The sequence below is a fragment of the Coptis chinensis genome, chromosome 4, assembly GCF_015680905.1.
Source record: "Coptis chinensis isolate HL-2020 chromosome 4, ASM1568090v1, whole genome shotgun sequence".
In the NCBI taxonomy this organism is placed as follows: domain Eukaryota; kingdom Viridiplantae; phylum Streptophyta; class Magnoliopsida; order Ranunculales; family Ranunculaceae; genus Coptis; species Coptis chinensis.
The window spans coordinates 11058637-11074521 of NC_141459.1; the positions used below are offsets into that span (position 1 = coordinate 11058637).

At 40.4% G+C, this 15885-nt stretch overlaps 1 protein-coding gene across 2 annotated transcripts; it reads left to right on the forward strand.

Annotated features, from left to right (window-relative positions):
- The first annotated feature begins 793 nt into the window (after positions 1 to 793).
- LOC147501846 (putative LRR receptor-like serine/threonine-protein kinase At3g47570) lies at positions 794 to 5701 on the forward strand. Of its 2 annotated transcripts, none has more exons than XM_086606869.1 (3): positions 794 to 1486; positions 4227 to 4655; positions 4828 to 5701. In XM_086606869.1, the coding sequence occupies exons 1-2, from the start codon at positions 913 to 915 to the stop codon at positions 4625 to 4627; spliced, it is 975 nt and encodes a 324-aa protein (XP_086462995.1). In that variant the 5' UTR covers positions 794 to 912; the 3' UTR covers positions 4628 to 4655; positions 4828 to 5701. The 2 variants fall into 2 exon arrangements, with proteins under 2 accessions (XP_086462995.1, XP_086462996.1); XM_086606870.1 differs by lacking the exon at positions 794 to 1486 and adding an exon at positions 3118 to 3589.
- The last annotated feature ends 10184 nt before the right edge of the window (positions 5702 to 15885 follow it).

Below are 15885 nucleotides of genomic sequence, written 5' to 3' on the forward strand. Positions count from 1 at the left end.
CTTTTACAAGATCTTCCTACTCTTCAACCAATTGATGTCACAAACAAAACCTTCTATGGCCACCTGAGGAAATGAGACTGATCTACAGTCTCTAATTGCCATTAGATATGGATTTGAAGGCGGCTTAAGTTCGTATTCAGAATTTACAGTAACTAAAAAGTAATCACATATTCACAGCAAAATGTCAATAACTGAGAAGTAAAAACACCATATCATCAATCTAGTTAGTAAATTTGGGGACATGAATTATTCGGAACGTGAATTGGGTATAATTCGGTTTCAATTTCGAAACATTTGGGGAAAAATTCGGTCATATATTTGTTGTACAGCAAATATTCGTCTATATGTTTATTCGTGTATAATTTGATTTTATATAATAAAAATTCGTACACATAAACTACTTCCATTTTATGAAATATAGGTCAAAATCACAGATAATTACTTATATTAAGCGTTCTAAATAGTATTTTTAAGCTATATATATATTTTTTAACCACCACATCACATCTTAACAAATTGGATTCTTTTCGAGAAAAATATATTTTTTTAAAAAAAAACTGCCTAATATTTGGACCGAATTATTTCCGAATCCGAATTTTACCTGTTTAGAACTTTTTCCCGAATGATTCGTTTTCAAAAATTGTGTTTAATACGCAAATTAAACCCGAACAAGGATCGTCAATCAACTTTATTCTTTCGTCTTCTTTATCTCGTCGTCCTCAAGAAAAGGCAGTTGCAGAATCATCCATACATCTCCGGTCAACACCTACTAATTTGGGCCAATGATTCATTAGCCGGCAAAATGGGTCATTATCGAAAGTGATATAGACAGACTGGCAAGACCAAATTTGAACTCTGCTCCTATATATTATTACTAAACGTTTACACGTTCTTCCTACTGAATTCGCAAAGATGATTTCAAAGCAGCCATTTACATTACTTAACGTTTACATGTTCTTCCTACTCTTTGACCAATTGATGTCACAAACAAAACCTTGTATGGCCACCTCAGAAAATGAGACTGATCTTCACTCTCTAATCGCTATTAGAGATGGAATTGAAGGCGGCTTAAGCTCGTGGAACCAATCTTTCCATTTCTGTCAGTGGCAAGGCATTACATGCGGCAAGCGTCATCAAAGAGTCATAAGTTTGAATCTTTCCAGCCAGAGTTTGGTTGGATCGTTATCGCCTCATATTGGAAACCTCACTTTCCTAAGGTTCATCCGCCTACGGGAAAATAAGCTCTACGGTGAGATTCCACGAGAAATTGGTCGGTTGTTTCGACTTCAAATACTCAATCTGTTCGATAACACTTTCGAAGGAGAAATTCCAGTCAATCTAACCCAATGTACAGAACTCAGTTTCATTGATTTAAGTTGGAACAAATTGTCAGGGAATATTCCGGCAAACCTTGGCTCATTGTCAAAGCTTGTATTCTTGCTTATTAGAAGAAACAATCTGACAGGAGTGCTACCCCCTTCTTTAGGTAATATTTCGTCGCTTCAAAACTTGTATGCAGAAGAAAATGCATTGGTTGGAAGTATTCCAGCCAGCTTTGGTAGACTGTCAAGCTTAATACAGTTCTTGGTTGGAGGTAATAAACTGTCTGGTGAGGTCCCTTCAACAATTTTTAACATATCATCCCTGATCAATTTAGCAATTTACATTAACCAATTTAGTGGTAGTCTTCCACCAGACATGGGCATCACTCTTCCTAATCTCGTTCAATTCCTTGGGGGTACAAATCAACTTTCTGGACTACTCCCAGTTTCATTAGCTAATGCTTCTAATCTTCAAAAATTTGATATTTCAACAAACAATTTTGAAGGACCAGTTCCCAAGGATTTTCAATTCCCTCAAACTATCGAATGGCTAAATCTTGGAAGCAATAATCTAGGAACAGGAGAAGCTCATGATTTTAGTTTTATCACTTATTTGACCAACAACAGTAATCTAAAGATATTGGACTTGCACCAAAACAATTTTGGAGGTGTTTTACCCAACTCTATTACCAATCTCTCCAACCAAATGGAAAGGTTGCATCTAGGATTCAATAAAATATCTGGAATCATCCCAGAAGGGATTGGGAACCTCGTCAATTTGCTTATATTATCTCTCTCTTCTAATAACTTTTACGGTACTATTCCATCTTCTATTGGAAAACTTCATAGTTTACAGGGGTTAGCTCTTAATGCGAACAAACTGTCTGGACCGATCCCATCTTTTTTAGCAAACAATACAAAATTGAGTGTGTTATATTTAGAAATGAACAGACTGGAAGGAAATATTCCTTCATCTCTTGGTGCTCTTAGCCATTTGCAAGAACTGTATCTGTTACAAAACAACCTAAATGGTACCCTTCCTAAAGAGATCTTTAATATTTCCTCTCTGCTTTTTCTTTACTTCTCTATGAACTCCTTAACTGGTTCCCTCCCTTTAGTAGTAGGAAAACTAAAACATCTTGTTCTAATGGATGCGTCTGGAAATAAGTTATTTGGTCCATTGCCTATTCCTCTTGGTGAGTGTGAGCGTCTGGAAAAGTTATATTTGTATGATAATTTGTTTGAAGGGACAGTTCCTCAATCTTTCAGTTCTTTAAAGAATGTGAAAGAGTTAGATCTATCAAGCAACAACTTGTCTGGTGGAATTCCGAAATATTTAGAGGTCTTTCCGTATCTCCAGCTGTTGAATCTATCCTTCAATAAACTTGAAGGTGAGGTACCAGTGAACGGAATCTTTAAAATTGCAAGCAATTTTTCAGTAGATGGAAATTCTGATCTCTGTGGGGGTATACGTGAATTGCAATTGCCGCCATGCCGAATTAACAATTCTGAAAAGCAAGGAAGGTTCGATCCTTCCAAAATAGCAATTATCATCAGTGTGGCCGTGTTTATTCTTTTGGCATCATGTTCTATGATATTTTACTTGAGAAGAAAAGGTAAACTTAAAACGGCTTCTTTGCCATCAATCGCTGATCAAAGCATGTTAAGGTCTCTTATGGAGATCTTTTCTCAAGCGATCGGTGGATTTTCTCCAACTAATTTTGTTGGTTCGGTGGTTTTGGCGGTGTGTATAAGGGAATGCTCAACCAATATGAAACTGTTGTTCTTTGTTAAGGTGTTCAAACTTCAATTGAGAGGATCGTTAAAGAGTTTCATGGCAGAGTGTGAATCATTGCGTAATATCCGCCATCGAAATCTTGTTAAGATTCTAACTTCTTGCTCTAGTATGGATTATGAAGGAAATGAATACAAAGCACTAGTCTTTGAGTTCATGCCAAATGGAAGTCTAGAGAAGTGGTTGCATCAAGAGATCAGTAAACAAGATGAAGAATTGAATTTGAACCTACTTCAAAGACTAAATGTCGCCATTGATGTTGCTTCTGCACTTAGCTATCTTCATCACGAGTGCCACGCTTTGGTTATTCATCGTGATATAAAGCCAAGCAATGTGCTTCTTGATAATGATATGGTAGCTCATGTTGGTGATTTTGGTTTAGCAAAGCTTCTTTCGGGATCGATAGAGAACTTGCATGACAATCAAAGTACCTCAGCAGGGGTAAAGGGATCTATTGGCTATGCCGCTCCAGGTAGGAATTCAAATATCAACATGAGTTGATTTCAGTCCTTTTTCCAATGCATGAAAATCAATTCAATATCTGGTATACTGCATTAGTTATAATATTTATGTGCCCATATTTTAGTGACACTCAAATGCTTTTATTTGCCTATTTTCCCCCCATGTTAAGTTAGACACCATTAACAGCCCAGTTAAACGACCTGATATAGGTACAGGAGGGCCTTGGATAGTTGGATGTTTTAAGCTCCGGAGCTTATAACATAGTTATTTAGATATTTTTAAAGAGGAAAAATGAATTGTTAGTGCAAATGAAAAGCTGTTAGAGTGAATAAAAACTATCAACTTAATCTAACTTCTTTTCTGTCCATATTAGTTGAGTTAGAATTAAAAAGATCGAGGATAATGACGAAAGAACTGTGGTTGTAGCGGTAATTAAGCAAGTTTGTTTACTTCTATCAACATCTTAAGTGGCGATTGTGAGGACCTTTTCAATTTCTCTGTAGTATAATGGATGTAAAGCATTACGATATTACAATTATATATATACTGTTTTCATTTTCTTTTTTCTTTCCAATGGCTCTTAATATATTTATTTTTTTACTTTTAAATGGTTTTATGGAAACTAGTGATTGATGTATATGTTGCAGAATATGGTATGGGAGCTGATGCATCCATACAAGGTGATGTGTATAGTTACGGAATTCTGGTGTTGGAGATGTCCACAGGAAGGAGACCAACCGACGAGATGTTTAAAGACGGTTTATGCCTCCATAACTATGCTAGCAATGGTTTGCAAGATCAATTTATAAAAATCATAGATCCAATACTTCTATCTGAAGGAGATGACACTCTAGGAGATACTTATAATAGCATGAAAATCCGCAATCACAAAAGAGCAAAACTGCTAGAGTGCTTGACTACAATAGTCAGAATTGGGGTTGCATGTTCTGTTGAATCACCATCAGAGAGAATGGATATCGAGATGTCGAAGAAAGAATTGCACGCTAGCGAGACATATTTGTTGGTACTAGGTTCACGGAGAACGTAACTAACTCCAAAGACGGTTTAATTGAAAGGTAAAATCACATCTTTTTCTTTGGTTGTTATTTATGCTCCCATATATATATATATATATATATATATATATATATATATATATATATATATATATATATATATATATATATATATATATATATTACATTTAAATGGTTTTATGGAAACTAGTGATTGATGTATATGTTACAGAATATGGTATGGGAGCTAATGCATCCATACAAGGTGATGTGTACTGTTACAGAATTATGGTGTTGGAGATGTCCACAGGAAGGAGACCAGTTGACGGGACGTTTAAAGACTGTTTATGCCTCCATAACTATGCTAGTTGTAAATGTTATATTTTGTTTAACCTTACTGGAGTAGGCAATTTGGGGAAGATGGGTTGATTGATTGGGTTTGACCGAGTTCGTTTGGACGAACTACCTACATATCAAGTTCTCTCTGCTGGGGGGAGATTTGAATCCGGTCAGAGAAAATGATCCTGGTGGGGGGGGCTGGAGGAAGCGAATGACAAGGTGGCATTGTACACGGGGTACGTGTAGAAAGTAACAGTTGCAGCCAAGGCGGCGAAGGACACCTATAAGACTCTGTTTGGAGAGGCAACTGAGCTGGCCAAAGAATACAATGAGCTGGAGTATAAATATCTTGCTTTACAGCAGGAACCAGAATGTGGGGCTCGAGGTGCAACAGTGATAGACACACCTGGAGATGCTAGTATCGTTCTTCCTGTATCTGAAGGTACTGTTCTTGTGAATGACTCTGTCTCGGATCTAGCTATGGATACAGCTGCTTTGGAGGACGCACTGGAGCCCCTAGCCACTGAGAATTTGCCAAATGTTTCTTGAATCTTGTCAACTTTGAGTGAGTGTTCTCTTAAAAGTTTGTTCGTCTTTGTTTTGTTTTAAAAGGGTTGTCTTGATACAATAGAGCTGGTTTCCTAGGCTTGCCTAGGCAGTTTGTCTTTTATGTTCGGTATGGCCTGGGCCACATACATTAAGAGCTATTAACCTGGGGCGACCTAGGCAGTTCGCCTTTACTTTATGCTATAATTTTGGTATTTGGACGAGCTAGTTTCCACATAAGTGGCAGTTCGGTAGTTTTAAAGAACTGGTTTCCTGAGTATGTTAAGGCAATTCGTATTTTGCACTTATGAAATGCATGTTTGCTTTGAAGTATTAGCTTAATTTTGTTTGAATGCTTGGTGCGTGTTGTCTTGACATCTGAGTAGGAGTTAGACCTAAAGATGTATATCCCGTTGTCTAGGGAGACTTAGAGTGCCATGAAGCATTTGAGCTTGATTGAGCGTACTGCTCAAGAGAGCGTTTTGAGTGTTCCAGGGAACTTTCTGCACTAAGTTGATCCTAAAGTTGTAGGTCTACAATGAGTGAGAAGTGTTGGAGCTATGAAGCCCTTAAGCTCGAGTGAGCGTTTTAGCTTAAGTAAGTGTGGTGTTCTTAGAGAATGTTTTACACTGAGTTGACCCTAGAAGTATAGGTCTCCAACTAGTGCGAATTGTGTGAGCTATGTAGCCCTTAGCTCGATTGAACGTTTGATTGTAGAGAACGTTTAAGCTCTGGAGAGCGTTTAAGTTCATTCGAATGTGTTGCTCTTAGAGAGCGTTCTGCACTGAGTTGACCTTAGAGTGTAGGTATCCAACTAGTGAGAAGTGTGTGAGCCATGTAGCCCTAAGCTCGAGTGGGCGTTTAAGTGTGTAAATGTTTAAGCTCTGGAGAGCATTTAAGTTCGAGTTAGTGTTTTGCTCTTGGAGAGCGAGCTGTGCGTCTACTTAATGACATTGAGAGAGTGCAGTGCATTGATGCCAAAATAAAAACTATGTGTATAATGTTAAGAGTAAGAACTCATGGAAATGGAATTTTTTATTGATAAAATTTCTTTAACAAGAAAGTATTTCAAAGACGTGGTAATGCCTGTCCATCTTGGGTTTTGATCCAATATGCTCCATTGCCAACGACTCGTAAGGGCCTTCCCATGTTGGTGCCAGTTTCGAGTCATCTCTAGTCTTCTTCAAGACTAGGTCGCCAGGTTGGAAACTTCGAGGGATAACTCGCTTGTTGTATGTCTTTCTCAGAGTTTGGTGGTAGGATGCCACTCGAATGGCTGCTAGGTCGCGTTGCTCTTCAAGTAAGTCGACCTCTCGAGCAAGAATGGAATCGTTCTGACCGGATTCGACAATCTCAAATCGAGTCGTTGTAATTGTCAGTTCGGTAGGAATGACGGCCTCAGTACCATAGCATAGTGAGAACGGTGACTCGCCTGTACTAGAATGAGCTGTCGTTCTATAAGCCCATAGAATGTTTTCTAGCTGCATTGGCCACTGGCTTTTGTTCTTTTCAATCTTCTTTTTCAAGTTCTCCAAAATTGCTTTGTACGTTACTAGCTTCTGATTGACCATTGCTTTGAGCGTACTGGGGAGTGGAGAATACTTAAACGATCTTCCACTTAGCCAAAAATTCCTTAACTATTTTTCCCTTGAACTGGGAACCATTATCTATCACCAGTGTGTGGGGGAGGCCAACTCTGGTAATGATGTTGGTCCAAATGAAGTTTTTGACATTAGATTCCTTGACATGAGCCAAGGGGATCGCTTCTACCCATTTGGTGAAGTAATCTGTCGCAACTAGGACGAACTGGAAGCCCGTGCTTTTTTGTGGAATGAATAGACCCATGATGTCCGAGCCCCACATGTGAAATGGCCAAGGGCTGGCAATGTTGATGAGTTCTCGAGCTGGCTGGATGATATTGTGGTCAAATGTTTGGCATTTCATGCATTTAAGTACATACTTATTGGCATCGATCTGCATTCTTGGCCAGAAGTATCCTTGTGAGATTGCTTTGTGAGCCAAAGAGCGACCTCCTACGTGGTTTCCGCATTCTCCCTCATGGATCTCTATGAAAATCATCTAACCTTGTTCGGGGCTTGTGTATTCGGCGGACTTTCTGAAAAGTTTGCTTTTACTAGGTAGTAGCGACCTGACTGGTATTGAACCTATCTGGCCTTGGTTCAATTTGTTGGTGTCTTGCCTAGCTGGATATACTCTATGATAGGTTGCATCCATGTTTGACTCATCTGAGTGTCAAAGAGTGGGCATAGGTCGGTAACTTCTAGGATGTCCTCATATTGGTAAACAGGTCTATCAACTACTTTGATGAGTAGTTTCCTAGGGTCACAGTTCGGTGTTTAGGTTGCGAGATACACCAAGCTGTCAGCATGGCGATTCTCTTCCCGTAGGAAGTGGTGTATGGTGACTTTCTTGAAAGAAGGCAGTAATTGATTTACAACTTGAAGGTATTTAGCAAGGTTACCTTCATTGGTGGTATACTCATTGGCGACCTGGCGAACGACTAATTGTGAATCGCTGAAGACCTTGAGCTCCTGAAGGTTGAGTTCTAATGCCATGCAAAGTCCCATGATCAAGGCTTCGTATTCAGCTTTATTGTTGGAGGTCGCAAAATCGATGCGAACTGATTTTTCCACAATAGAGCCATCTGGTGACACTAGGACTACTCCGACTCCGCTGCCACCTAGATTGCTGGCTCCATCTATGTAGAGTGACCATACCGATGGGTCATGTTGCTTAGAGGATGGGGTGTTGTCCTCTGGTTCCTAGTTTAGGTCGTCAACTGGGAAATCTGCTAAGAAATCAGCCATGACCTGACCCTTCTGAGAGGTTCTTGGGGTGAACTCAATGTGGTGTTCACCGAGTTCTTCTGCCCATACTACCATGTGAGTTGTCTTGTTGGATTTAAGAAGGATCTTTTTTGGTGGCAGGTTGGTGAGCACTTTGATTGGGTGTGCTTGGAAGTAGGGCCTGAATTTTCCTGTTGAATAAAGTAGTGCCAGTACTGCCTTTTCAATGTGGGAGTAGTTCTTCTCAGTTGGCAACAATGTCTTGCTCGTGAAGTAGATTGGTTTCTCTGCATTCTATTCCTCTTTGAAGAGAACTGAACTGATAGCGAAGTCAGACACAGCTAAGTATAGCCCCAGCGTTTCACCATCAATTGGTTTGGCTAGCACAGGTGGTGTTGACAAGTAGTCCTTGAGAGTGGAGAACGCTTGGTGGCATTGCTCATTCCATGAGAATTGTTCACCCTTCTTGAGAATTTGTAGGAAAGGTCGGCATTTGTCTGATGCTCTCGATATAAATCGGTTTAGAGCTGCCACCATTCCTGACAGTTTCTGTATCTGCTTCTTTGTTTTTGGGTCGGGCATGTCCAAGAATGCTCGAATCTGATCAGGGTTTGCTTCTATCCCACATTGTGAGACCTGATACCCCAGAAATTTCCCAGAGGACGCTCCAAAGAGGCATTTCTCAGGGTTAAGCTTCATCTCAGTTCGCCGAAGTCTGGAGAATGCTTGTGTGAGGTGATCTAAGTGATCTCCAGCTTTCTTACTTTTAACGACCATGTCGTCTATGTAGACTTCCATGGTGTCACCTAACATGTCTTAGAACATATCGGTGACGAGTCGGTGGTAGGTCACTCTAGCGTTCTTGAGGCCAAATGGAGGGACATTGTAACAGTAAATTCCTTGCTTTGGTTACGAATGAAGTTTTCTCTTGGTCTTCTTCTGCTAGTGGGATTTAGTTGTAGCCATTGTAGGCATCCATGAATGAGAGGAGCTCGTGGCCACAGGTCTGGTCCACGAGTCGGTCGATTCTTGGTAAGGGAAGCTATCCTTAGGAGTTTCTTGATTTAGGTTGGTAAAGTCCACGCAGAGGCGAACTGTGTCGTTCTTTTTTGGGACTGCTATTATGTTAGCGACCCATTCAGGGTAATCGACTTTCCTAATGAAGCTAACTTTTTTGAGATTTTTGACCTCTTCATTGATTGCTTTTTGGAATCTAAGGGATAACTTTTAAGGTCGTTGGCGAATTGGTTTAGCATTGGGTTAACATTTAGCTTATGGCATGCAACATTGGAATCAATTCCAGGAACATCGATGTACGACCAAGCAAAAACGTCTTTATTTAATGATAAAAAGCTTACAAGTTGTGTCTTGAGAGTAGGATCAAGGTTAGCTCCTACATAAACGAACTTGGGGTCGTCGTCAATTCCTAGGTTGACCTTTTCCTTCATCTCGGTCTGGGCAACCACCTCAGTGGGCTGGGCGACCTTTGGGGTCTTGGTCTCTTGCGGTGTCTCCTTGACCTAAAGGGGTCGGGTGACCTCTAGGGTCTGAACTTCTGGAGGGACGTTTTTGATCGAGCCCCCAATGTTTTCCTTTGTGAGCTCGCTTTGGGGGTCTTGGTCAAGGTCTTGACCTCAGAGATTAAGTCTTCTGCCAGCTTGGTTTTGGTGATCTCTCCCTTATTTTTGAGTGAAGCCCCAACAGGCTTGTTGACTGAGAGGATCTTGTTGCAATTGTGGGTGATATATCACTTTTGGGTGTGTTAGAGATTTGAATTTTCTACTCCGTTCGATGTAAACTCAATCTGTCCTTACTCACGAATCTCCGTTTGTTTAGTTTGAGTAGGGATTTGTTCCACCTAAAGTCTAGGACAACATACAACTTGATTATGCTCTTTAGGAAACTAGTGATGAGTAAGTTCTTTATGCTAAGTATTGGTTTGTTTTAAATCTTAACGGACGCTTAAACTGCGAGATACGAAAACGGAAAATTAAGATTAACACTAGGTATTTAAAGAGAGAGAAAGGGTAGAGGATTATGCTACTCATGCAAGGTCTCATTCTATTCTTTTAGAATCAGATTACTACCAGCTCTAAGCCGTTTTAGGTTCATTATCAACCCCCAAACGGATTGAGAATTGATCCCTAGCGAGATGAACTCATTTCTAAGTCCATATCCCTAGCATAAGGAGTTAAACTGGTATTTCATCTATGAAATACCATCTCAACTCCTGGACTCATACAACATATTCCTGTCAAATCGAGAAATAAGAGGTCAAATACGACCCGCGTGCGCGGCTAGCCCAGGCATGAAAAGGGTGGCGCATGTGAGTCATTCTTAACTTCCAGGCCTCAAGTTTGGCCAGACACTACCATTTTGGGGTAGGATGCTACATGGGTCCTTAGTTCTATGCAGTGAATCCTATTTCTAAGAAACATATACGAATCCTAGCTCACATGAGCATCATTAACCCTCCACCTTGGAGGGTTTTAGCTCATGATCCTTGGATTATTTGAAAAACTACAAGTTATCTATGCTAATGAAAGAGAGAGAAGAAAAGAAGACTAGAACACCTGATTACCTAAGGAAAAGATGAAGTTTATTCAAGAACTAAACATGTTCCCCATTAACACTATTACAAACTTTTACATAAAACAAAAACTAAAAACTAAACTACAAGACAAGCATAAAAAAGGAATCCAAAAAGGGAGTTAATGCTCCAAAATCAGCCCCCCTTATACATAAGAGAGCTTTCTCTCTTCTCTTCTTCCCACGTGAAATACAAATTTCTCTTAATTTTCATCTTATCCACAAAACCAAAGCAAAGTGACACCTTACATGGTTTACACTATTAACACATAATCTTATCTAATTTTATTAATTGCATGTAAGGTGTTCACTTTGTTCAAATTATTTGCTCCTTTTGTCTTGACTTGCATGATGACTCATCAAATTTTGTGGGCCCGCATAGTGGGTCCATGTACTGTGTCTAGTGGCGGGCAGGTCTTTTGGTATTTTTACCACTTCCCACCATTGCATAGATTTCGTCGCACTGATCGTCTGAGCAGCTCACTTGTCACATTCGGAATCCTGGTTCAAAATATATGAGCTTCGGAAGTTTGATGCTTTTGTGCACGTAATCTTGTTTCTGACTTGATTCTGTACTGTTTGAGTCTTTGGGCTTTAGTCCGGATTTGTTGGGCTTCACATGGGCTTAATCAGAAAGCTTATGTATACTCCCTATTCCGTGCTTAAATATTGCCTTTATAATCATTTTTACGTTATTTGCTCCAACCTGCAAAAGCACGAAAATGCGATTATTTCCTGATTATTAAACACATAATTAACCAAATTGCTATGTCTCTATGGGGTCTAATATTACAGTTTTGGGTGCTTATCAGCAGGCAGCGAGGTTGTTGCTTCTGAGCTCCATCATGCCTCTAGGGCTAGGAAAGCGTAAAACCTGATGGAGTGTTGATGGAACTGCTTGCATCTTGTGGATCCAACGTCATCCTAAAATAGCAGTATAGGACGAGTTGACATCTAGAACGTTGAAGCGGGTGTTGATGATGAGTTTGTCTTCGTGTGACCCAACTGAGACAGGTAGAATGATGTCTCCTATTAGGTCGGCTCGTGATTCATTGAAGCCATAGAGGGGGGCTATTGGATCGATCATGATTGACCTGGGCATGTTCATCTCCTTAAGGGTGTAGTAGAATAGGATGTCGCACGAACTGCCTAGGTCGATTAGGACGCGCTTGACAGTCCAGTCGCTAATTTTGACGTGGACCACCAAGGCGTCATTATGTGGGAGACACACCTTGTTGAGGTCGGCCTCAGTGAAGGTGATGTCTCCTGAGTTGCGACCATTTGTGCGTGGGATGGGGGCCGCTTGCGAGGAGAACTAGTAGACTTCCTGGAGGGCACCTACTCGTCTCATTTTCTCCTTGGAGGATGTGACAGAGTCGTCATGGAAGGTAATCATGTTGATGGTTTTGTTGTTGTCTCTATTAAAGGAGTGCTGACGACGCTCATGACAAGATCGTTCACTAAAGTGTCCTCTAGCATGAGAGCGAGATCTGCTGTTGTTGCGGGGTGGAGTTTGGCTGCGTTCTCTGCTAGCCATGAGTTTGTGGCGTAGGTCGCCATCGGCAATATCAATGTAATGTTTGATATGCCCTGCTTTGACGAGGTCTTGTAGGTAGTGCTTGAGCCCCCGACATTCGTTGGTCTCATGGTACTTTGCTTTAAAGAAAGCGCAGTACGGCTTTCCTGGTGTGTCTTCTGGCCGTTTTACCTCAGGTCGGTAATAGGCCGCATTTTTTATTTTCTCCAGTATGTAACCTGGAGTTCTTGTAAGCATAGCGAACTCTCGTTTGGTTTAAGTTCGGGTGTTGGTCTACTGACCTTGTTACCTGGGTCGCTTCTTAGAAGATGGGGAGCTATCTGAGATCACAACGACTTCACCTGCTTCCTTCAGTCTTTCTTTTTCGAGGTCTTCTGCAAGTTTGATGTACTTCTCTACGCGTGCGTACAATTCGTCTAGTGTTTCAGGGTGTTCCTTCATGAGCAACCTGGAGATATCAGTGTTCTTCCTGATCGCGTTGGTGAAGGCCACTGTGGCAAACGACTACTTGAGGCTGCTCTCCATGGACAATAGCTCTGTCTTGAAATTCCCCAGGAAGGTGTGAATTGGTTCGTCACTCTTCTGAGACAATTGGAAGAGTGAATTGAGGTCGGCTGTCTTCCGTCTGTTGTGGACATACTGGCTGGTGAACTGGTCAGTAAGTTTTCAAAACTGTCGATTGAGTTCGGTCCCAGCGAGTAGAACCAATTAAGAGCTCCATCTTTTAAGCTTGTTGGAAACAAGCGGCACTGTAGGTGGTCGAACTCCTGCGCACTGTAGAGTGCAAGGCTACGAGCTACGTGCTGACCAAGGCATGTGCTGCCATCGTACATTGCGAATTGAGGCTGAATGAAATCTTAGGGGGAGGGTTTATTGAGTACCTCAGTTGTGAAAGGGGACGCTCGATACGTCTTCAGTATCTTCTGAATGACTTGAGTGGCATCCTTTTTGCCGGTGCTTTGTTCGATCCGCTGGGAGAGACTGTTGATTTGTTGGTTGACATCGTTAATTCCCTCTTCAGCGGTGATTCCATTCGGGTTCTGGGACTCGACCTGGGTTTTTAGTGCTGCGTTCTCCTGCCGGAGCACTGTGATGCTACCGTTCATAGCTTCCATCTGGGTGGCCATACTCTTCAGTTGACCCTGGAGGCTTTCCATGCTTCGTGGGCTTGAGATTTATTTGAAGTGTTGTGAACTCAAGAAATCGAGCCACAGAAGGCGCCAATGTAAAGGTTATATTTCGTTTAACCTTACTAGAGTAGGCAATTTGGGGGAGATGCATGGGTTGATTGATTGGGTTTGACTGAGTTCGTTTGGACGACTTGCCTACGTATCAAGTTCTCTCTACTGGGGGGAGACTTGAATCCGGTCAGACGTAGTTCCTCCTCTTTTTTATATAGGCAAAGGTGGCCGCGCCTCCTCCTCTCTCGCGTCAGGTCAAGTTCTGGACTTGATGACATTTAATGAACCATGAAGGCGTCCTGCAGTGGAGTAATGGCAAGCGTAGCTGAAACTCTGGTCTTGATAATGCCAGCTGCAACATATGTTACTAGCCGTTGGGGTGTTGGCTAGAGTTAGCGTTCTGGAAGCTTGACGTTCTAGACGCGGGCGCTCTGGGAGAAGGACGTTTGGGGTGCTGATGAGGTCGCTTAACCTGTATGAAATGGTCATCAACAATCTGGACGTGTGGATGAGTGTGATTGTCCTGTTGTGCTGGACACGTGGCTAATATCCAATGGAAGCGTATATTACTCCCTCACACTAGCAATGGTTTGCAATATCAATTTATAAAGATCATAGATCCAATACTTCTATTTGAAGGAGATGACACTCTAGGAGATACTTATAATAGCATGAAAATCGGCAATCACAGAAGAGCAAAACTACTAGAGTGCTTGACTACAATAGTCAGAATTGGGGGTTGCATGTTCTGTTGAATCACCATTAGAGAGAATGGATAGGGCAGAGATGTCAGTAGAGAATTGCTATATATATATATATACGGGCCGGCTACGTCGACATACTATTCTAACATACTATCTTGACATACCCATCCGACCCTCAAATCAAACAAAATCTAATGGCTAGATCTATTTCTAGAAAACCAAGCAAATAAAAGAAAATGGGTCACAAATAACAACGGGGCAAAAATGTTATTTTCTTTCACACAAATAGAAAAATCATTTTATTCTTTTCACAACTCGTTCTTCTTCTTCATACACGTTTTTTTTTTCTCCACCAAAAACAAGCTCTCGCTTGACGCGAAAGAATGAAATTTAAGGTCTTTTTTTTTCCCAAAATTTATGTTTGGTAATTTATACGATTCATCCTTCAACTTAAACATATTGAAGATGGTGTATTCATGTTCCTTTTATATATATCAATGATTGAACAGGCAACTCCAAATGTCATTTTCTTTTAGAAAACTGACTCTACTCCCTCTTAAAGGGGTATATCCTTGTGTATTTTCACTGGTTTAAACTTGCATTTCTATTTTATGTACATGGATTGATTTTTCTCTCATGTTCAAGGTTTCTACATATCTATTGGCTTCTCAAATCTGAATCATGCAATAAAGTACACCAAAGTTGGGCATGAAGGATGACAGCTTAGACTGAAAACTAGTGTAAATTATGTTTTGGGTTGTATTCTTGTCAAATTTTCGACTTCTCTGAGATAGTGAGTCTTCTTGACATGGACAGGTTGCCACCAAATAATCGAAGATTATAGTTCCAAAACCTATAAAATTTAGATTTCTGTAGGTAGAGGCAACCAGTTTGCACAGACATAAGAATTTATAAACTTAGCGACCTGGAGGTCCGTAGGCTAAAAGAAATCAAATACATCATTAGCTTAAACGAAGCAAAATATTTTACAACAAATACTATACTGCGGTTGAGAACAAGAAAATCTCATACTATTTTTTAAAATGGAAAACAAAGGAAACCCCACGTTTCTAACCTCATTTCAGTTCACTAATTTAACTTCTATATCTTGTGGTGTTTGTTCTTTCTCTGTTTCACTTGTTTGAATTAAATTTTTGGTTAACTTCGATGGTTTTATACTATTATAAGAACTTTAATGGTTTTATACCAAAATAAGAACTTCAATGCAAATGAAGTTATTGTTGGATGTATGGGTGTTTATTTTCCCTGAGTTTTGGGTTCTTTCTTACTAACAGCACGTAGGCTTGAAGGAAATATTGGTCTTCAATGTCGACAACAGACCAATATCAACAATGCTTATATGGATATTCTCCTTACCCATAGCTGCCTTTACTCCCTTTAGTTCGAAGCTCACAAACAAGAAGAAGATAAGAGAACTCCACGGCTTTGACAAAACTATTAAAAATTAATAATCTCGCGAAGAAAGAATTGAAATTAATGTGAATGACGAAAAACAAGCTTGTGAAAAAGGCAAAAATATCAATTTTGCCCTTTCTTATTTGTTTGGTTTCTTATATGCACATCTAG